We start from the raw sequence: 23,940 nt of genomic DNA, 5'->3' as shown, positions 1-23,940 counted from the left end.
TAAAACAAGAGGCAAAGTTTTAAAAAAAATTTTACGATCTCTCTAGAAACCCCAGTTATATGCATTACAATAGAAACTATAAACTATAAGTTATGGATGAGGCCGTTCTCCTCCTACTTCTTATATATGAGCAAATGTGTAATATCTTAATGTCTTTTCCCAGGACATAAATGTTGGGAGAAGATTTCCTTTTACAGAAAGAAAAAAATTACAGACTTACCGGGAGATAATTGGCAATAACTTTCCAGTCATCTGTCCCATTCTGTTCCACCAGCTTCTTTAGCTTTTCATCCTAAGACATTTAAAGTTAATCTAGGATATCACTCATTTACAGTATAACTTCATTCAATTAAGAGTAAAAGGGAACCAAACCAATAATCCAATCCAGAAAAAAACCCTCAAAAATATCCAAATACAACAGATATTAATGTAATATACTGGTTAGAGCATAGATTTATTTAGAGTCTGACACACCAGAGTTTGAAACCTGACTCAGCTATTGAATAGTTAGACGAGCTTGGGTATATCATTTTATTTTTCTGGGCCTTAATATCATCTTCTATGCAGTGGGAATGCTGATGTCAATGTGGGTTTTGGGAGATTACATGAAATAGCGATGGAAGACATTTAGTGTAATGCCTGGCTCACTGAATGTTTAGTATATGAAAACTATTAAAAGTTCGCTTGATGGGAAAAAAAATGAACTCCAATGTTAGAGTCAACAGACATTTAATCATGACAGTAAACAGCATCTTGAGTAAGAAATAGTTCAAGTTTTATTTTAACATTTAGCTAGTTCAACCTCTTTCATGCAAAAAATGGAAGATAACTTTTTAGATTAAATTTGAAGTCACGGATAATATAAGAAAATAATTTTATTTTTGCATCAATATAGTCACAATTTAAACGAGGCCAAACTTATCAGAACACCGAAGATACTAAACCTCAGGAAGAAATCTTTCAGGTCTCAAGTGTCTTTCTAAACCATCCCTTCAAGTGAAAAAAAAACTGCCACATTTCTGCAAAGATAACTTTCACACACAGCATGGGTCCTTGTAGGACACAGACACAGGAATTAGGAAACCAGTGTTAACAACAAAACTTCTGTACCTCCCAGGATCTTCTAAGATCACTCCATAGATAAACTTAAGCATTTCCTATGGACCTCACTGCCAATCCCACTTGCCTATCAACAGGGGTTCTGGTTTAAGTGAAGTAGGGTGGAATGAAACTGAAGAAGAGTCAATATCATTTATTCTAACATAAAATCCTCTAAAATCAGTTGCAATTGATTTGGAAAACTTTAAAGAAATCAATTTTCCCCATACGTGAATAATTTTTGCCCCTTAAGTATTAGTTCCTTAAGTACAAAGATCAAGCTTTTGCTAAGCTAGCAGAAAAAGGAAGGTGGGAAGAAGACATATATCCATCCATCACTGAAAGCTGAACAGACATTCATGTATATGGCTCTGTGAAATAGTACATATCACAACTGTTTAATCAATCCATTATGACAAGATGATTTCTGTGAGTATTTTGTTTCAAACTTGTGTTTTGTTTTGGGAAATAGCAATTCATTCACTTGTACAGAGAACACTTGTTAATATCTTCCTTTGTGTCAAGTGATTCTGGGCTCAGGGAACACAAAAAGGAACAGACACTTAGCCCTGCTCTCAGCAGATCTGTTGTCAGTCTACTGGGAGAGGCATGCATGTTCCAGCACTAATAAGTAAGAATGTGTATCCAGTGCTTGAAGGATACAGCCCACCTGCCGGGGGAATGCAGGGATGGCCTCAAAGAAAAGGCGATGTCTTCACAAGTGATAAAGAAGTAGTAAGAAGCAGTGCAGCAGAAGGACAAGAACAGAATAGGCACAGAGAAAACCACAGATTAAATCTAAAGTGAGAAGGAGGGAACATTCAAAGAACTATGAAGAGTCTGGAAGTGGATGGTAGAGTATACCCGTGGGGAAGTGGTGAGAGGAGAGCATTCTGCACAGGCAGGCTAGGCTAAGACTTCAAAGAGCCTGCTAATGAGTTTGAGCACCTGTCGTTTAGCCGAAACATTTTTTTTTCATAAATTGATACACTTCCATGTTTTGATAACACAATTAGTTACCTCTTCCCTGGTCCACCTAGTTTTCCCCAAGTGGCGCTTTCCAGACTTAGGCAGCAGCCCATCATAGTCATGATCACACATCTCAATGTCTTCATCGTCCTCGTCACTACTGTATATGCTGCAGGAATAAAAAATGGGCAGACATGGACTGAAACCGGAAGACTTAAACTACTGGGTTACAAAATTTACACGAAGACTCAGTCTTTTCAAAGGTTACAGAGATAAAATTTGGAAAACCTGCACGACAAGATTGTTTTCTGCATTCTGTTGCTCTAGCATTGTACACTGGTTCTGCTGGTAGTGGTATCCACAGATACGGCCAAGGACCTTGCACGTGCTTATTGCTCTGCATGTTTGAACCTGCTGAAACTCCTAGGCCAGTGACAAGTTACACATTTCGCAACCTTCCAACCAATGAAGGTTTAAGTTGAAAACTTAATGTTGAGGACAATAAAAGAAACAGGAGTGCTCGAAATCTTTGGCTTACATCACAGCATTGGAATAAAATTTCTCCAAGACAAGCAACTCAATTATGTTACTCCAACGGGGCTGGTGTTTTATTGACAGAGAAAGAATTCAAGAAGCGATACACCCGACAATACAATCATAGTTATCCCTTACAGAATGAGAAGATTAAGACAATGTAAAAGGAGAGGATTTTAAAAACCCAAGGAAGGATAAGGCCATCGAGTGATCAGACTGCTTTGTACACAACATTAATATCCAATAGCTCAAAACTGCAGGCCAGTTGGTCCAACTTGTGGCTGCGATGACAATACTCAGTTTCCTAAGTAACTAAATGAATAATTAGGCCACTTGGTAGTCACACTCTTACTTACCTTTTTTTTTTTTTTTTCCTGACTGAATGGTATTTCACAACTCTTAAGATGCACCTAATTCAAAACTGAGGGATTCCCCCAGGTGGGTTTAAAAAAAATGCATTAGTATTTTGAAGAGAGCCTTTTCTTTTACCTAGTAGACCAAATTCTGAATTCTGATGACTTTTGAAGTAACTCTACACTAAGTGTTTATTAATCATATACTAAATAGATGACAGTAATGTTACAGCCGTGTATAAGATATGCTATCTTAAATTCTATCATATTAATATAAATTCACCTTAACTATCTGAAATTATGCTATCTTAGAAACTTCACTAAAATTTTTCATTGTAATATTGAGAAATCCAGCAAACTGAGTACAGTAAAAAATCATGACAGAAAGCAACATCATAGTGCCAATCATGATTTTCAAAAAGAAAATTTATATTTATATCAGGTTTTGTCTTCCCAAACTAAACTAACAAGCATATATTACTCACCCCTTACAAGTCAAGCAGAAGTATTTCCCAAAAATCCTGAATTTGATGTTCTTATAATTTAAAACTATTATTTTGGGCACAATATGAAGGTCCAGGTTGCATGGTGACAAGTAGCATGTGATCCAAACTTCAAATGCCACCACAAAAGAGATCACTAAGCTGTACTTATAAGCTACAATGATTTTTCATTTAGTGTCTATTCTTCAAACAAGAGTCTCATCCTGTTCCCCACTGTCAACAAGAGGTTCTAAACAACATCCGATTAATAAATAGAATCGATTCCTGTAAATACATCTATACATATACACATATGTATATGTATGTATGTGTATATATATACATATATATGTGTATATATATATATATGTATATTTCTGTAGGTCAGCATCTTTGGAAGGTTCACAGGGAGCTTCTTGGAAAGCCTCCTTATGAAATATCAGGAATACCAAAAAGAGAAGAATAATCTGAAAAAGGAGTCACAGATTCAATTTACTTTAAGGTTTTAGGTTTGGCTGGATCTGGAGATTTTCAGAAGTGAGAAACTACATTTTCCAAACTAGTAATTGGGCACCTTCCTCCTGGAAACAGCTCACCTCACAGAACAAGCAACAAATGCGGCCGCCCATAGGGGGCAGTCAACCTCAGGTGAGAAAGGATAGGCATCAAACAGATCTACAAGTTCTGGAGGCAAAGGTGCAAGTCCTAATTTTGCCTCCACTTCCCTGCATGACTTGGACAAATCACTTCCTCTCTCTCAGGACCTTAGTTCCTCGCCTATACCTAAGGGCTTGGATTTTATTAGTAAGGTACTTTCCAGAGCTAATAAATGATGGTTTCACGTCTTCAAGTCTTTTTCAAATTTCAGCACGGAAGCAGAGATGTGCAAAACCAGAGTCTTGGGGAAAAACGTGGCGTGGGACTTCTGCAGGTCCTGAAGAGACCATAAGGGGAGCAGGGCGAGCCCAGGGCTGCTCCCAGTCTCCTCCCGGGGACATCAACAGGTTTGGCACCCGCACCAACTTTTGAGCTTTGCAGGCGATGCCCTGGCTCCAAGTTGTCCCGGTAGCCTAAAGAGCACGACTAATTTCTACCAAGGACCTGAAATAACTTTTCCTTCATCTGTTCGGCCAAGCTCTCAGACTCAACAGTTAGAGGACTTTCAAAGGTTGATTTCAAGCTTGATGCACTCGACTCCCCACCTGCTAGACCTGGTGTGGTTACAAAAGTACAACTATGAATATTACATTCTGTCAAGGAAACAAACCGTGCAAAGAAACGAAAAAGAAAAGAGGTGTTGGGGGTTGGGAAGAGGGAGGGGAGCGGGAGGAAGTGCCTTGTAGCTGCTACTGTGATTCTAGAAAAGGGGTTCAGACTCATTTCGCTGACCTGGTTAATAATCCCTGTGACGCTCGCCCAGCAAGAAACGGCTTTGAGCCCGCAGCGGGGTTTCTCTTCCCCCTGAGGCAGGTTCAAGGCTCCCGCCCCTCCCGGCCGCCACCCTTCCCCGCTACCTGGGAGCTGCAAGGAAACTGCGCGGCCCCGCCCCACCCGGCCCGCAGAGATCTCCGCGCGCGAAGCCTGCACCGCGCCTCCTCCCAAAACCCCTTCCCAGCTTCCTTCTCCTCCTCCTCCCAGTTTCTCCTCTCAGAAAAAAAAAAAAAGAAAAAAAAAGGGTGCCCTCGGCTGCTCTGCTGTTAAGTCCCAAAGGCGAAGGTGAAACCACTTCAGGGGCAGCACCCCCGTGCCGCGTGGCCCGGCCCAGGGCAGGCGTTGGTTGCCCAGGCCATCCCCCAGGTCGCCTCCCTTTTTCTCGGGCGCTCAGCCCGGCCTAGGCGCTGCTCCCCGCCTGGCCAGGCCCGGCCCGAGGGTGCTGCTGCACTGCCCAAGCCCACACCCACGCTCCTTGCAACTTCCCAGCGCGGCGCGGGCACAAGCGACAGCCGGTTCAAAACCAAATAAGTACATGAAAAACAAACAACCAGAAGGAAAAGAGGTTGGCTTTGCTTTGCCTCCAGAAGCTTATACCAAGAACCTCTGAGCGAGGGTCGGCCCGTCAACCCTTCCTCTGCCGGGACCACCTAAGGCGGCTGGAGCAGGGCGTGGGGAGGAGCCGCAACTCTGCCGCGTCCACGTGCGCGCGCCGCGCTGGGACCTCTTGCCCCAGCGCCACGGGGATTGCGTCCTGGTTGCGCGGCAGCGGCCTTGGGTGCTGCCCGCCTCTGTCCTTTTCCGTTGAGTGGCAACCGCGACGGCCGCTGGGCTTGTCCAGGCATCCGGCGGCTCGCAGGGAACTCCGGCGCGTCCAGTCCGGGAAGGGCAGAGACCAGGGGAAAGCGGGAGTGCCCACGACTGACAGTTCGGACGAATCTTTCCCTCGTCCTCTTCCCTCTTCCCCTCCGTGCGGCCACAACGTGAGGGGATTTCGCCCATCATCCCGGCGAGCCTCCCCAAGTGCAGGGACATGTGCGGCGCGGACGCGTGTTGAGTGCGTGTTAAGTGCTTGCATAAGAAATAAAAGCCTCCCAGAGTACTATGATGAGAGCTTTCAAAACCTGGGCTTAAACCAATTTGCAAATGTAGAGACCCTTTTTCTCCCTAAAATCTTCCTGGCAGCCTCCTGTCAGCTGCCGCTCTTCTTCGCCTCGGTAAGGAATGAATGAAATTTAAGGGAACTACCTGCAGCTACTAAACAATCCGGCATTTTCCCTATATCTGCCATATGTTCTGCGCTTCCAAGTCCAAACATATCGCAGAGCATCCACCAATTACGCTGCGACTCCCTCGCCGACGCCCGCGGCATCAAGCCGGGGGGGACCTAGTGGGCTTCCCGGGGCTGGCGGGCGCCTCTCAGCCCCGGCTGGAAGGTGCTGCTTTTTTGCCCCCTAGGGAGAAACGTCTCCCCGTGCAACTTGCAAAATGAACCCCAGGGCATGCTTCCTGACGTCCTGCTATATTTCCCGCATAGGCTCTTCCATTCATCAGTTCCACTCGCGGCTTCTGCTGCAGAGGCAGAGGCTCTAGGTCCTCGCAGGATCTGACAGCCCCGCAGAAGATCCGGGAATGCATGCCCACCTGCTCCCCGAGCGCCTGGTACCCCGCGCGCCCCCGCCCGCGGCCGCCCGTCCAGGCTCCCCGTTACCTGTGTCGGGGTCTCCGGGCCATGGCGCGGCGGGCGCGGGGCTCAGCTGGGAGCCGCGGAAACCGCACGGGGCTACCGCCTCCCGCTGCCCGCCGCCTGCCGGCGTCCCTCCCCCGCTGCGCAGCGGCGTTCCGCACCGCCTGGGCGAAGTTTCTCGGGAGAAAGAAGAGGAGGAGGAGGAGGAGGTCGAGGAGGAGGAGGAGGTCGCGGAGGAGGAGGAGAAGGAGGAGGAGGAAACAGGTTGATATTAAAATGTAAACTCTGTAAACAGAGATGCCATCAAACAAAGAGCTTTGGACACTCCCCCTCCCGCCAAATCTGGCGCCCCTGCAGTGCGCACGCGCCCTGCCCGCCGCCTCCGCGGTCGCCTTGGCTGCCGCCCGCCGGCCCCGCCGCCGCTCCCCTTCGCCTCTCGCGCCGCCGGGCTGCGCCCCGCGCGCCGCGAGCCCCGAACAGCGCGCGGGCGGGGAGCCCGGGGCCGGGGAGGGGCGGCCGGGGGCCGCAGCGGCGCCTTTTCTTGCGCAAATCCCGCTCCCGAGCAGCGGCCGCGCGGGCTCGCGCTACGTCCCGCTGCGGCCGCGTCCCCTTCTCTGCGGCCGCGCCACCGTCGCCCGGCTCGGCGTGCCCCAGGCACCAGCGCCCCGAGCTCGCCGGGCTCTGACTCACTGTCCTGGGGGCGGCAAGGGCCGGAGGGGTGGGGGGAAGTACTGCACTGGGGACTGGATTTTAGGCAGGGTGTAAGATTCAGCTCTCTGGAGATGAAGTGGAGGGTGGGGAAGAGTAGTAAGGGACGGGAGCCTGTGTTTTCACTGGGCTGTTTTTTTGTTTTTTAAATCTCTCCAATTGAACTTGTTAGTGACAAAGGACACTTAAATGCAAGTGGGGCTGCAGTTCTCACCGCTCCTTATGGGGCATCCGGGAGGAGCTTTCACTCTGCGAGATCCTGGAGCCAACACAGCCCACGCGCCGCCGCCGTTTGGTCACTAGCACTTGACTCTCACCCGGGCACACGCCCGGCCCCACCCACCCTGCCCGGCCCGGGCGGCGCCCACCGCACACCTCTGCCCCCGCACCACCCCTACAGCGCGCGCCCTGGATCGCACACCTGCAAAATCCACGGGGTTCCAAACTGAACTAAGGAAACCCCACGTGTGCTGGCAGGGTTTTGAAAGTTAAGAGGTTTGTGATCCGGAGGTCGGTATCCAGGCTTAGCGTAGTTTGGGGACTCTGTTTTACGAGATAAAAATCATCGAAGACTTTTTGTGTTCATTTAACTAGGGACTCTTGAAGAAATAAAGGGAGAAGATAAGTGCTGAATTTATAAGGATTGATGATTGGGGGATTTTAGGGGAGTTTTAGTTTTACTTCCGTTTATAGACTTGTACCATTGGGGATTTTTTTTTTTCATTCTCTGTACACACTTAATTTATTTTTCCTTTAATCTTATAAGTTGAGACTTCTGCTGACTGGGTTTGTGGGTGTCCCATGTGCTCCGGCAGTTTAAACTTAGCTCAGAAAGCATTTTTCTTACTAAAAAAGCATTTTCTTACAGAAATGAGTCATAATTTTATTAAATGGTGAAGCATGCTAGGTTTCAAGACTTTATCTGGTGTTTTAAACTTTGTTTCTTAAAAATTGTAATATAGTTTAAGTCCTTATCAAAAAATGTTAGTTGCTAGCAAGGTTTTAACATTACTTTCTTCCTGAGGAAAAAACAACCCTGAAACAAAAATTATTGTAAGGTATTTCAGTTTGCAATTCTGAGAGATAAATCACTTGCAAGTCAATATATTTTTAAAGCCAATATTTATTTGTAGATTCTATAATAAGGTTTCTCCACATCAAAAATAAAATAAATAATAATAAAGAACAAACATGTAGAAATTACTCCAAAAGGAATTACATTCCGTCTTTGGGATTACTTTATGAATCTAACTGGTGATTCCCAAACTGAACCTCTCTGGCACAGAGTATAAGAACCCTTCCGAAAATGAATTCATCTTCTCAAGATAATTAGGAGGCTCTATGATTCTTAAACTCCTTTTAGGTAGAAAGATATCAAAATCAGTTTTATTCCCTTTATTCACTTTGTAAATCATTTTATGTGTTTTGGGGATTTATTTTATTTTCATTCCCCAGGCAGACATTTTGGAATATAGTTTTGTATTTTTCCTTGTATGTGTAACATAAGCATAATCCAATAAAGAGTATATGTGCCATGATTCTTACTAGGTTAATGTGGGATATATTGCCACCTGATAACCATATGGCAGGATAGAATCAAATGGAGTTACCATAAATTCTTGTATAGATGAAAATATGTTTTCAAAGCTGTTACAGAATGTTTATTACAACTATACATTTTCCCTTCCACTTATAACTATTACAACTGTATTTTTAGATGAAAACTTTATATAGTTCATCACTCTTCTTTTTTTTTTTTTTTTTTTAAAGATCTGCCTCATCAGTTATTTTAGCTGGGGCTGGGTTGGGAAAGGGCTAAATTCACATACAGACTTTTATTTGCATTGCATCAGACAGAGGTCAGCAACTTTTCTGTAAAGGGCCAGATAGTAAATGCTTTAGACTTTGTGGGCTATATTGTGTGTTCTTTTTTTTCCTCCTCCTCCTTTTTTTTTTAAATAATTTTTTGAAAATGTAAGAAAACGTGTTTAGCTCGAGGGCCGTATCCAGCCTACAGGCCAGAGTCTACCAACACTAGAACAGTGGTCTTCAGTCTTCAGTGTGTGTCACAAACACTGAGTGTTCCTGTGGAAAGTATACAGTCCCAGGCAGTGCCCCTAGAGACCATGATTAAGTAGGTCTGAGGTAGGGCCTAGGAATCTGCATTTTAAATAAGTACCCAAGTGGTTTTCATGGACGTGGTTTCTAGACAACACATTGACAATCTCATTATGAGAGAGACAACAAGAGGGTTCAATACACTTTCACCTTTGCGAATTGTTGCTCACCACCTTCCCCCCACCACCTCATTCTCTTGCACCTCTCCTTCACTAAAGATTCAGTCTCTCCAATCCAAAATAATTAAATTCTGTGAGAAGGTTGACACCAGTGACCACAGGACTATGGCAGCCGACTCTTTCTTCCTGTACTGCTAAACTTCAGCCTCAGATTAGAATTTGAAAGGAACCACTCATCACTCGCTGATGATCGTTAGGATTCTCCTCCGTGAGAAAGCAAGCATTTAAAGCATTTTGTTTTATTGCTAACCATCAGAGAATGGCTGAGAGGAAGAGACATGCCTAAAAGGTACAAATGTCATCTTTTTTTTGCTTCTGACTGTTGAAAATCCCAAGCATGGGGTGGACCTTTAGTATCTGTGGTCAGTGTCCCAAAGACAAGAGAGGCTTGTCAGTGTTGGGAACAGACCGGCCCCCTGGGGCTCCCTGTCTCTACAATCCACCTCTCCTCACCTTTTCAACACATTTTAGTTCAGATCATTCTTTAAAGGGAAATAATCACAGTAAACACCAAATGGTTACTCCGCATGATTCTTTTTTTTTTTTTTTAAGATTTTATTTATTTCTTTGACAGAGACAGATCACAAGTAGGCAGAGAGGAAAGCAGAGAGAGGAGGAAGCAGGCTCCCTGCTGAGCAGAGAGCCCGATGTGGGACTCGATCCCAGGACCCTGAGATCATGACCTGAGCTGAAGGCAGAGGCTTTAACCCACTGAGCCACCCAGGCGCCCTCTTCTTTTTTTTTTTTTTTTTTTAAATGGGACAGCTACTTTTTTTTTTTTTAAGATTTTTATTTATTTATTTGACAGACAGATCACAGGTAGGCAGAGAGGCAGGCGGAGAGAGAGAGAGAGGAGGAAGCAGGCTCCCCACTGAGCAGAGAGCCCGATGAGGGGCTCGATCCCGGGACCCTGGGATCATGACCTGAGCCGAAGGCAGAGGCCCTAACCCACTGAGCCACCCAGGCGCCCCACTCCGCATGATTCTTGATCATTTCAGTTAATGAACGACTGCTGTAGCATATAGAATTGAATCCGTATGTTTGAGATAAACCTCATGTCAGCTCACAGCAAGCTTTTTAGTAATAACAGTGGGGGAACTGCCACTTTAGTGCAATATATTTCATAGAGCCTCTATATTAGATACTGACCAAATACATTTTTATCTTTAAATGATTTCTCTGTTTGGCACCTCATTTGGGATTTCCACCCACCAGATTATATGTTTCTTGGACAAACAACCTGCCTGTTTTCATCACCATTTGAACTGAGTCTTGGTTAAAAGCAATGAGTTTTTCCATGATAAGGGAAGGGTATTTCAGAGGATGAGAAAACCGTGAGCAGAAGCACAGGGTCAGGACCTACAAGGCAGATTCCAAGCCCAGGGACCAAGGAGCTGTCTAGATTGACTGCGGCAAGGAGAGCTTTGAAGGCCGGATTAGAGGATTAGAGTGTGGTGTATTGAATGCAAGAGCTACATTTTCAGGACCGTGCATTTGGAAGATTGATTTAACAGTATGGTCAGACAGACCATAGTCAGAAGAAGAAGATGAAGGGGGAAGAGTTCAGTTAATTGGTCTGGACTAGGACAGTGACCCTAACTGCAATGAAAAGGAGGGGGTAGATCAGAAGAACACTGGCTGGGCAGAACCTTCAAGACTTAGCAACTGATTGGCTGGCTATTGGAGGCACCATTCATAGAAATAGGGAAGTCAAGAGGGGAAGAGAAGTGTGCGCTGGAGATTCAAAGAAGAAAGTGAGTTTAGATTTCAGTGTGTTAAGTTTGTGGTTTCTTATGGAAGTGATCCAGGTACAGTTCTTCAGCAGGTGGCAGAGAATGTGAGACCCTTGCCTGCTGGAGAGGCCAGGCAAAATTTTGTGAGCCAGTTGTTAGACACAGACATGATTAAAAATTAAATGTTACAAAACTACAATTAAATATATTGTATGCCAAAAGGTAATACATATTTAAAAGTCATAATCTCCTCCTTCTTTTTAATACATTTTATTAGTATGTCCGCTCTTGGGGTAATTTCCCCAATACATGTGCATGACGGAAATACTATGTAATGTGCGCTAATGTGCATATCTTCCCAATTTTGTGTTCAGTCAAGTCATGCGGGTAGCTGGGGTTGGCTATGGTTGGAGTATTTATACCACAAAAAGTGAACAAAAGCTACAAATAAGGGCTCCCCAGCCTCCAGAAAACCTGTTGTTAAACATTTACCAAGGCAACGCTGGAGAAATAGTCTATTTAAGAGCTACCTGCATGAAGGCAATAGTTGCCCTATATTGTGGATTTGCTAATACGCATGTTATAGAGTTGGTCAAGGGAAAGCCTTTGGAGAATATTTAAGAAGTTGAAAAAGTGAGGTTGAGACTGAGTGTAGGGGCCAGGTGAAGAGACCTGTTGGAGAAGAAACAAAGTTTTCTAGACATGCATACATAAATGTCTTTGTCTTTTCTTCTTTTGATAGAATTCTATATTTTGTCAACTGATTTTGAAAAGTTTTACTTTGAGAAAAAGTATTTATTGGGCAGTTCAAACATATTTGACAGTGACTCCTAATAGCAAACCCATTTTACCTCCCATCTCAACACACACACACACACACACACACACACACCCTCACTTAGAGCTAAAAAAAGTTTTGTAAAACAATAGTACCTCATACTACCAACCATGCAGTCTATTCTATTCTATTTTTTCTTTAAATTTATTTACTTGGCTGAGAGAGAGAGAGAGAGAGAGCCCAAGTAGGCAGAGTGGCAGGCAGAGGGAGAGGGAGAAGCAGGCTCCCTGCTGAGCAGGGAACCTGATGTGGGGCTCGATCCCAGGGCCCCGGGCCCACAATTCCAGGACACTGGGACTACGACCAGAGCTGAAGGCAGACACTTAACTGACTGAGCCACCCAGGAGCCCTTATTGTATTCTATTCTGTTCTATTCTATCCCATCCCATCCATCCGATTCTATTCCATCCTATTTTAAATACATCTTGTTAATGAAACCTGCCTTGTTTTTGTGCCCTGGTTATGGGTACTGAACCATAGTTTGAAAAATGCTGCTGAGGGGTACCTGGGTGGCTCAGTGGGTTAAAGCCTCTGTCTTCGGCTCAGGTCATGGTCTCAGGGTCCTGGGATCGAGCCCCACAGGAGGCTCTCTGCTCAGCAGGGAGCCTGCTTCCCTCTCTCTCTCTGCCTGCCTCTCTGCCTACTTGTGATCTCTATCTGTCAAATAAATAAATAAAATCTTAAAAAAAAAAAAAGAAAAGAAAAAGAAAAATGCTGCTGAGAGGTTGAAGGCCTTACCTCTTTCTGCTTTAGGAAATCTGCTTTAGGGAATTGCTCATCTTTTCCCAAGTGATAGTCCTATCTTTCCAAAGCTTTGAAGAATCGTCCTGAAAACCAGGGGTGCCTGGGTGACTCAGTTGGTTAAGTGTCTGCCTTCGGCTCAAGTTGTGATCCCAGGGTCCTGGATACAAGCTCCTTGGGGAACATGCTTCTCCCTCTCTCTCTCTGCCTGCCCCTCCCCCTGCTTCTGTGCTCCTGCACCTGAGCACTCTCTGTCTGTCAATTACTGTTTTAAACAAAGTCCTGAAAACCTGTTTACAGAAGTCATTTTTCTCTCATGTCTTCTCACAACTGTTCTAGCCAATTCCTCCTCCTCTCTCCACGCTCCCCCCACATATGTTATAAAAGTAAAATAGCAGATTTCAAAGTCAGTGGACAAAATATCAAGTTTTATTAATAGAGATTTTAACAACAACAACAACAGTCACACCTACAGGCTTACTGGAGTAACTAAGTTACAAGATACCCAAGCCCAGTTCTCTGAAAGTACAGGCAGGATACAACTCCTCTGAGCCCCATATTCCAGACTTTCAAAATGTGGAGATTATAGTAGAGAGCTTTAAAGGTGCTTCCAGCCCTTAATTCTCTGTTTCTCCCTAAAATACCTGGGCAGCCCATTTTACCTATATCTACTGGACAGTGTTTCTGCAGTTCCTTTTTATTGGTAAACGCATGGAGAGTATCTACTCAGTGTCCCCCGTGCGAGCACGGGCTTGCAGACATGAGAGGGCCTTTGCTCGAGAATTCTTGCACGTTCGGGGCCTCTTTTTCATGTCATTATCACCACCTCCTTCCAGACAATCATTGCTTCACCCTAAACTAGCACAACACCTCCTCATTAATGTCCTCCCCTCTGAGCTCGTTCTCCCCAACCTATCATCACCTCTCTGCCAACACAAGCTCAGTGTAACCCCTTTTGGCAGTTTAGTCATCTGGTTAAAAATCCTTAACTGGCCCCTAATGTTGGGAAGATCAGATCCGAACTCTTTAACTTGGCATTTTCGGGTTTGAGCTGGCTTTGGCCTCTGTGCCTACACAGCCTTACCCTCAAGGGTGGTGGTATGTAGTAACTGGGATGACTCAGGTACTGACCAATCAAAATGGGCTGTGGCCACAGGCACCCTGGAGAGCTCTACTGGGGGACACGAGCTCAATGTCTTTCTGCTGTACAGCGCATGCTCCCTTCCAACCTTATCTTCTGCCAGGCCGGGTTCATTCTGCTTCCTCCCCAAGAAGCCATCAGCAATCTCAGGGTCTTTACTTACACCATGCCTCCCGCCTGCAATGCCTTCTTTGCTCCTCCTTGCTACTTAAGTGCCCCCCACCTTTCAGGCTCCACTGAAGCCCAAACTGCCTTCTGAAGTTCTCCTAGGCTTCCCCGCTCCACGGTCACTGCTCCCACCTGTGAGTCCTGTTAAAGCCCACCTGGCCTGCCTTTTACTGAGCATCTGACTCTTTCTTTGTTATTTATTTACTTCCTTTATCTATGTCTTTAATTATTATAATGTGCCTTATCTCATCTTTTGTCTTATCAGCTAGAGCAGAGAGACAGTATCTTCTATCTTTCTTTTCTTCTTTCTTTCTTTCTTTTTTTTTTTTTTTAAGATTTTATTTATTTATTTGATAGAGAGATAGAGCTCAAGTTGGCAGGGCGGCAGGCAGAGTGAGAGGGAGAGGGAGAAGCAAACTCCCTGCTGAGCAGGGAGCCCAACGCAGGGCTTGATCCGAGGACTCTGGGATCATGACCTGAGCTGAAGGCAGAAGCTTAACCCACTGAGTCACCCAGCCGCCCCTCTTCTTTCAATATGCTTAGTTCTAGGACTGGGTCTTGCATGCAAATATGCACATAAATGTTTTGTGCAATAACAATTGATGAGGAATTAGAGCTGTTGTGTGTGTGTGTGTGTGTGTGTGTGTGTGTGTGTTTAAAATACACTTAAAAATGCCTTACCTTTGGGTTTTAGAGTTTGCAACAGGCTTTGCCATATATTACCTCACTCAATCCTTATAGCAGTTCTTGTCTTTCTGCCTATGTTTTTTGGTTTTTTTGTTTTCCCTCTAGATATTACTTTTTCCATTTTGGGGTTGGGGTAACTGAAGTTGAGAGAGGTGAAATGATTTACCCAAGACCACACAGATAATAAATTGAAGAGCGTCCTTCCTCTCTCTTCCCCTGCCTTATCCTTATCTGAACCCGTAGTCTAAGGAAGGGAGGGAGGAAGTGAGGAAGGAAGGGAGGAAGGAAGAAAGGAATAGCTTTAGGATAGTTATTACTGTTATTACCATCACATCAAGTGGACTACATAATTTCCAATGTCAACCTATTAGGATAAAGTATATCATTACTCTTCTCTTCCCATTTACATGTATTGCTAGCAATATAAAAAGTTTGTAGAAGTGTAAAACCAATACTACAATGTTGTGTCATCTATGAGGATTACATATTTTGGCTTACTTTTCATTGTTAGTTCTAGGAAATAAATAAAAATAGTTAACTGGCCTATGAAAAAAGCCATTCTCAGAATTGTCTTAATTTGGTTTAAATATTTGTGTTAAGCAAAACATTTTACTTTTCGTAAAGAAAATATCCTTTAGAAAAAATTTGTCCAATTGCTTCTAATCCTTTGGATTAAATTTCTGAAAAACTTCCAAAGTGATAGCTCTTTGGGAATGTGGGGAAGTTCATCTGATCCTGTTTTAGGGTCAGCCTGAGCGAGAGAAGTTTTGTAATGAAGGTAATATTTTGTTGAAAAATATTAGGTACATCAAAGTTCTCCTATAAAAGTTTTAATTTCTTTTTTAGTCAGGATTATATATAATTTCTTTTCTGAAGGCCCTGTTGGTGCTTTTTCTTTCTTTTAAATACCTGAGAATTAAAGATACCTTCATAGAACAACTACATACGCAAACTGCCTTGAGAAAGAAGTTACTTTTAATCTTTAGACTTCTGCACTTTTATTTAACAATTTGATTTATATGGATATATGAAGGAAGTGTTACTAATGTTTCAAATTAAAAAAAAAAACAACCTCATTACAATGTATTTAGGGGTACTTTTAAGTCTGTGAATTTCAGAATGTTCATGATGGTAATGTTGATTCAAATCCCAAAGAGTAAATAGATTCCTTTGAAAACGTAGCATGGGAACAGATTTTCTTCATGCAAAACCCGATACAGTTCCTGTGTGCTGGTCTCTAGTCTTGTGCCATGTGATGGATTTATTGTGTCCTTTTGAAGACCGTCAACAGGTTTTGCATAGAATGACTCATTCAGAAGAACATGCCAAAGTTTTGAAATTAGACCGGCCTGGTTGTTGGTGTCGTCTCGCAGCAAATGGCACAGCCGCCCTTTCAGTGAGTCAAAGCAGGGACTTGGGAGTCACCCTAAATTTTCTCTGCCCCAAGATCCAGTCAAGCACAAATTCCTGCCAAGTGTACGTCTTTAACAGCCAATGATTTCTCTCCCTTTGAATCCCTCCTACCACCACTTCCGCCGAGAAGTTTATCTACCCCCAAAGCTTAGTTAACTTCCTTAAAAGTCATTCTGTTCACAGTTGTCAGGCAGACAAATTTGTAAACAGAGACCTGGACAACCTGATCCTTGGCTTGAAATCCTGCTCGTGGACCAGACTATCAGGGTCATCTAGAAATTGTTTTCAGAGGACACATGCCTCCCTGCCTCTGCCAGTGTCGCCTTCACCCTAAAGCACAACCTGCCGACAGGGGAGGAATCACAGCCTCCTACGACGTTGAAGCCCCAGTCAGAAACCACTGCTTGTGCCACCCCACGTGCCGTGGGGATCTGTGTTCCAATACCTTGCTCATTCTGATCCTCTGCTAGCCCTCTCCCTGCTTCCTTCTTATAGTGACTAATTCCTGCTTGTTATTCCAGCCTCCATTTAGACGCCTTCTGCTCGAGAACATCTTCCACGGAATGCTGCGAATGTCTCAGGGCCTCTAGCAGAGTGCTTATGTGAGGTTTGAACTTGGTTTCATGTCTCTCCCTCGTCCGCTGAACCAGTGGGTCTCACAGTTTAGAAGCCTAAGAACTGCCCTTCAGTGTGCAGACTCCTAAATCACCATCATTCAGAGTCGACTCAAGAGGCCTTGCTGGGATCCAGGAATCTGCGTTTTTAACAGGCAGAATCAGGTGATGCTGATGCTGACGCTGTGGTTTAAGACGAAGGCACCTCAGAGATCAGTTTTGGGTTCAAGTACCTTCTATGTAACAGGTCCTTTTCATTTCACAGACATTCCGTAACTATTTGAGGCACTGAATTCGAGTCAACATAGCTTTTAATTCAGTGGTTATGTCAATTTCAGGACTGGGGGGGGTGGGGCTTTGCTTGCCTCTCTACCAAAAAAATTCCTGCCTTCTCTCTGGCTGTCTCCGAAGTAGGAGCACCTTGAAAGATCTTAGTAATTAAGAAACTGAGACTCAGGCTAGTGAACAATTAAAATTTATCAATAAAATGAAATGTGATATTATCTGTGATTTTCCCTAGCTACATAGATAATTGGGTTTCCTGTGGAACATTGCCACCAAATAAAATTTAATGCCAGCCATGGATCCGCTTTAAAAAATTTTTGTGGCTATGCTTTAAGAAAGTAAACAGAAACTGATATCCTTAATTGTAATAATGTATCTTATTTAACCTAATATTTCCAAAATACTATCATTTCAATGCATAAATCCGTATTAAAAATTATTAAGAAGATATTTTGCATTCTGTTTTGGTACTAAGTCTTTGAAATCTGGTTTGCATATTATATTTACAGCACATCTCAACTCAAATGCTAATTTTCATCAGAAATATTTGTTCTGTTTATAGATTTCATAAAATGTACAACTCAAAAAGTTAATTTACATATCCAGTTGTTTCAAACATACTTAAAAGATTTTTAGTAGCTGAAGCAAAAGTTAGATTTTAAATTTAATATTAAATTAATGAAGAACAACTAAAATTTAAACTGCAGTTTCTTGCTCACACAAGACACAGTTCAATTGCTCAAAGGCTGTTTGTAGCTAATGGCTATGGAGCATGGAATTGTTCAAGGTCAAATACTTATCAATAAGCTATCTTCAAACTATTCACACTTGCTTTCATTGTTTCCTTAAGGGTCAGATTTGCAGAATTTTGAATAATGAAAATAAGAACACTTTTTCTAATAGGTTCCATTTAATTATTCAACATTAGACTTTTACTTAAATACTTAAAATTTTACCTTGAAAGACTGATAGGCTGACTGGGTCAGGGACAGTAGGCAGGTTAGCAGGAGGACAGAAATACATATCTGATTTAGAGTTCGAGACCCTGAGTTTTCCCAACACTCCCAAACAAACTGTACAAGTTAGGACAAAATGCTTAATGTTTAAACCTGCATCTTCATCTATAGAATGGAGATGATACCTATTTTATGCACGACCCTTCAGAATCGAAGTGAGAATCAAGTGGTTAATATATTTCAAAGTATTTCATAAACTTCAGATAACTTATTTTTAGAACACAAATATGGTTCACAACCATTTAACTGAAACACTGCACTAGTAGCTACCATTTATTAGCAATTGCTATATGGCAGGCATTTTGTAGGCTAACTTAATTCCGAAAGCATCCTTGCCAGGTAAGTGATATGATCTCTGTTTGACTGAGAAAGAAACAGAGCAGTTTAGAGTTTAAGTACATGTGCAAATTTACATGACCTTTAAAGTTCAGAGCCAGAATTTTAACCCAGGCATTTTTGATCCCAACACTGTGGGCTTTCCTAGAAACTTTAACTCCACTGCCCTCCCTCCCCTCACCCCCAGTAAGAAAGGTAAGGTCCCTACATTTCTTTTCAATTGGTGGAATAAGATAATCCAATGATGATTTTTGGAAATAATGAGTGAGCTGAGAATATAACTCATTTTGAGAGTGGTTGTGGAATTTTAGGCCTATCCAAGGGTTAGCCCATTGCAGCAAACAGAATGAAGAATAACCCCACAGAGATTTTTGAATAAGGATTTACTCCAGATAATTTCCCAGAGAAGGAATACATGACCTTCTGAGGTTGGTAATTACTGGCATTTCTGGCTTTGAGCCAAGCCTGGAGCCGTAGGAATGAGTTGGCAGTGATTAGACATATGCTCATTAAAGAAAACAACTGGGCTTCAGCAGTACCGCAGTCAGGTTTCATGTAAATCTACATGCTTGTCCTTTATGGAATATATAACATGATGTTCAGAGAAGAAAGGGAATCAACAGTAAACATTCAAACCATCAGAGGTGACCAGCGCTGAAGTTGGCTACTTCCAAAAATCAGAAAGTCCAGGCTCTGATAAGTCACATAGTTTAGACATCCTTTTGAGCCCGTATTTGCTCCCAAAAGGAGGTAAGGCATTTCTTGTAGTGTGGTTTACAAAATTTATGTTGCTTTTGTGTATAGAAATAAATCGTATTTGTCGATTTTTTCTTCTGGGATTGAAAAGATTTTTCAAGTTTCACAGCAAGCAGAGTATCATGTTAGCCACGCTGTGTTCAAATAAACAGAGCATCCTATCACTTCATTGGAGGCCAGCAAACGTTGGGCTTACTCTGTGACGGCTGTGGTAGATGGGGTCACCCTGTCCATCACCTCTTCAGAAAAGAGTCTCCCCATTGCCCTAGCTCCTTCTCCAGGGTGCCAGGCAGGCCAGCCTCCACTGTTCGCCCTCACCTCAGCTGTTTCTCAGGCAGCCAAGAGGGCAGCACAGTGGGAAAGCCTTGAGCACCTCCTTCACTGTCAGCAGGGACAACATCAGCAGCAGGGAGCGGCCACCAGCAAGTCCTTCAGCGTTAGCGACAAAGATGAATGGGACAAGTTTCTGCCCTGACAGAGCTTAGCGAGGGGAGGCCAGCACGCAGTGATTACCATACCATGTGCATTATGTTCCTGAGAGAGAGCTCAGGTTATGCATAATTATAAAACAACCAGAGAAGATGTTGGAGAGGTCTTGCCCTGTACAACCCAGTCTAATGTGTTTCAGTCGACTGGCCTGTCCAGATGCTTTCCCCGTCCACCTGCACATTGTAATCCTGGGGTGCTATCAGACTCCTTTTCCAACTATTGCCTTGAATTAAATAAGCATATTGATCCATTTATAACTAGTACCCTGTAGTGTGGTTTTGTTTTTGACTTGGGGGTTTGGGAAAGAATAGGCCCAGGTGAGACACTGGAGTGGAAAGCCTCATTGAGTAGGAAATAAATCCTAGTGAGCGCAGCCCACTGGGAGGACGTGGGAAGAAACTTAAGAGGTATCCTGGCCCTTTTGGGTTTGCTTAGGTCCTAGTCTGCCTCCAATAAATGTAGTAACCAGAATGTGCACATGATAGCACATTGTAAAATGTTTTAAAAAACATTTTCTTCAGGGACGTCTGGGTGGCATCGTCGGTTGGGCGACCGGCTCTTGGTTTCGACTCCCGTGATGATCTTGGGACCATGAGATCAAGCCTGGTATTGGGCTCTGTGCTCGGTGTGGAGCCTGCTTCAGATCCTCCCTCTCTCCCTCCAGTCCATTCTCTCTGTCTCTCTCTCTTAAATAAATAAAATCTTAAAAAAAAATTAAACAATAAAATAAAATAAATTTAAAAACCATTTTCTTAAACACATATGCTTTTTTTGGATATCATTGACATCTTTAAAATTACATATTGGATTCTTGTTTTCCTCATTGTGAAGTCATGCCGATGCCCCTTGTGAGAGCAACTTACCCAAGTGAGGAGCGTTAATCCACTGATGGTATTAGGACCTCTCTGTGTTGTTCCATATCCTGGGATGAACTCCATGTCCAAGCATGCGATCCCAAAGGCTTATTTACTTTGGCTGACCAAGAGATTAGCTTCTGCAATTACTTGCCAGAAGGAATAAAACTTTGGGTCAATACGAAAAATGCCATTTTCACATTGCTTTTCCATCTCAGTAGAACTCTAAAAGGACCTTGATTTTGGAAGTAACACCAAACAGTTTAACGGAGAGCTTTCCAATGAGATCATAGCTTGGCGGTCACCAGGAGGAAGAGAAGGATTTTTAGGGGACTCTGGTCTCGTCTTTGGGGTTGGCACACTATCCCTCCTGCTGAGCTGTTCTGGTTAGCAAGTTACAACTTTGGGGATGGTGCTCCTAGGGATCCAGGAACCTAGCAAGATCTCGCCTATGTCCTGTTTTCTCTTCACATTCGCCAGCCTTGGCGTTTGGACTGGGGTTGACTTGGAAAGGAAGCTGCCTTTGGAGACATATTTCCCCTTGAGAAAACCGGGGTGATCTGAAGGTAGGTGAACCCGGAGGCAAAGACAGAAAGCTGACAACCCTGAACCAACTAAGAAATCCATGGAGGGTGCTTCTCTTCGGGGTCACATACGACTCTCCAGCATGATTGGAAAGACAACGTTACCTTAGGAGTATGTTGGCAGATAGCTTATCTGTATAAAGTATTTTGAACCTGTATGAAAATTCATTGAAGGAAGGAGGGGTTGGGGAGTGGAACCAGCCGTATGCATAGTATTTGTGTACAATCTAATTTCCTGACCAGTGTTTATATTAAAATACTACCAGTATGCTGTCTTACATATTTTTATCAACCATGACTTTCTTTCATGAAAGGTTTTTGGTGGATTATTTTTCACCTTACTCCAGAGCTCCTAATGGAGAACACTTGCAATCTAGTAAATACTAAACATTCAAAATTTATTTTGGGGTTTCAGACCTGGGTCTGGGGGTAGACTTGAGGGGACACATTAAACTCCATGTAAATTATAATGAATATATTCATTTCATTTTTAAGGGGAGAATTTCCACAGTTATTTGATTCACAAAGTCATTGGCCGACCCTACAAGTGAGCTAATTGATTATGTGTTGTTTTATAGAATGAGTTTAATTCTGTCTCAGGGCATGGATTGGAAAGCAGGCAGAAATCCTCATCCAAATCTAGTTTTTAAATAACTGTTCAGTCCATAAGTGTGAATTTGGTGGAATATAGTCAAGTATGTCATCTGCTACATACACAGATGAGAGACAAGTGGAAATATTATTTTTATAATCATTAAAAATAAAATCATGTACTTTCTTCCAAAACTTAAAAAAAATTCTATTTCAAAGAATTGGGCCTTTTTTTGATTTCCAAAAAAGATGAGCCCTTGTGTAACATTTGAGTATAAGAACCGAGTTAACCTTTTCCTCTCCCCAGAAATAAACATTAAACTGAAGCCAGTCAGAATTCTAGTCATAAGCTCTTATTTTTTGCACTTGAAGAACTGAAAGCTTTCTCTGTTTGTTATTTTCTGAGGGAGGGGGTTTCCTGTGTGTCTTTCTGAAGCTCTGGGGATCCCCTCATCTCTTTAGTCCTAGTTACCTTTTCCTTCACAGCAATCATCCTTTGGGCCACTAAGGGCTACCGTGGTCATTGTTTGCCACCCCCTGGCAGAGCTATCTGCAGTTTTTCATGACTGAATGAGGGTACTAAACGCTAAGGAAAGAGGTTGTTTGGCAGGATCACGAGAACCCAGAAGGGAACAAACGGGGGCTGGTCCAGCATGGGAGGCAGCATGGGGACCCGGGTCTTGGTGGGACCTTGGCTGGCCCTCTTCCAGGAAAAGAGCTCAGGGCTCCGGCACCACCAGCTCCTGCTGCAATTCCAGAAATGACCACTGGGGCATAGAGCCCACCTATCAATTTGCATTCTCCCTGAGTTGGTAATGAAGGAAATCTAAAACCTGTATCAGTTTTTCAAACTATTACAGCTATGAAAGATGCATTTTTCTTTTATGCCTGATATCCTAGACTTTAAACATCACAAGTGGTGTTTTAAATGTATTATGGGTGCAGAGCACATTATTGTAGTTCAATAAAGAATTCTATGTCTCCATTACACAGACTAATCACACCTCCAGACATATTTACCGTAATTTTCCCAGCTGATACAGTTTAATTAATGATATAAGGACATAATTACATGTTTCAGTGATCTTTCACATATTTACAGGAACTGCTGTAACTAGCTTAATTAGAGTAATTATGTAAATAGCTGATAATGCACAACAAATTACAGAAAAAAAGTCTCCTGGAGTCTAGCATGTTCGTTTTCTAAGCAAGCTTAGAAAAGGAAAACATTTACATCTGGGGATTAGAGTTAAGATGACATGGCCTCTCTATTTTGTTGTTCCCAAACCAGGCAGAACATAACTGGTGGAGGTTTAACAGTTAACTTTTCTTCCTTTTGTAGTTCAGTTGCAGACCTCATGTCCGTTGTTGTTCTATGAAATTGCTCATCTGTTCTGCCACTGGCTCGAGTTTCACGATGAGTTTTCTGTCACGTTGGTCGCGTCCTGTGCTCACTGAGGATGGGAAGGGTACTTAGGGAAGAGGTTGACAGATCTCACACATCTTTTTCATTTCCTTTCTTGTCCTTTAACTGATATCTTCTGTTTTCATCCATCACACTCATGCACAAAGACATTTCTCTGGATCAGGATCTCAGAGCTCCGTCTGTAGGGAAACACATCCTTGGAAGGTCTGTCATTGATGTTCTACTGTGCAGTTCTAATTCTGGTTTGCCCAGGGCTCAATTCCTTTGGATGTTGCCTTTCCTACTGAAGTGATCAGTCTTTTAGTCCATGAGAGGAAGCAAGAGCCTGCTTTTAAAGCGAAATAATGCCCCTCCTTAATCAGCTGCTGTGTTTCCACGGATTGACGCCGGGCCCGCCCTCTCCCTGCCTTTGCCTTGGCCTGCTGTGGGACCCATGTCCTGGTCCTTCTTGGGTAAGAAGACGTAAGGAGATTCAACGGAGCCAAAAGAAGTATCAACCTTAAGTTGTGTATTGGGTCAAATTTTACTACAATTTGCTCCAACGAGTGACTCTTACATGCTCTGCCCTTTCACCCTCTGCCTGTTCTCAGCCTTTTACCTGCCGTGCCTCATTCCCACTGTCTCAGCTCAGGAAGCCTCTCCTATGGCCCTGCCAGTCTCCTGAGTGTCCTGTGAACACATTCCAGAACCTATGCGTGTGTTCTTTTTT

The 23,940-nt window shown here is 43.3% G+C and overlaps 1 protein-coding gene across 3 annotated transcripts in view; it reads right to left on the bottom strand.

Moving 5' to 3' along the window:
• MYB (MYB proto-oncogene, transcription factor) overlaps positions 1-6,874 on the bottom strand; it is a 33,141-nt gene extending 26,267 nt beyond the window's left edge. The window contains exons 1-3 of one of the 3 annotated variants that reach the window (XM_032844798.1): positions 6,579-6,874; positions 2,119-2,236; positions 221-292 (exon numbers count right to left, since the gene is read on the bottom strand). In XM_032844798.1, coding sequence (XP_032700689.1) covers positions 221-292; positions 2,119-2,236; positions 6,579-6,601 — 213 coding nt within the window. In that variant the 5' untranslated portion in view covers positions 6,602-6,874. The remainder of the gene's footprint in view (positions 1-220; positions 293-2,118; positions 2,237-6,578) is intronic. The other 2 variants (XM_032844799.1, XM_032844797.1) reach the window with 2 other exon arrangements.
• Between the last annotated feature and the right edge of the window lie 17,066 nt (positions 6,875-23,940).

The sequence above is a fragment of the Lontra canadensis genome, unplaced genomic scaffold, assembly GCF_010015895.1.
Source record: "Lontra canadensis isolate GAN:19392208 unplaced genomic scaffold, GSC_riverotter_1.0 scaffold156, whole genome shotgun sequence".
Taxonomy (NCBI): Eukaryota; Metazoa; Chordata; class Mammalia; order Carnivora; family Mustelidae; genus Lontra; species Lontra canadensis.
The sequence above is the reverse complement of the archived record's forward strand: the minus strand, read 5'-3'. Positions and strand labels throughout refer to the sequence as shown.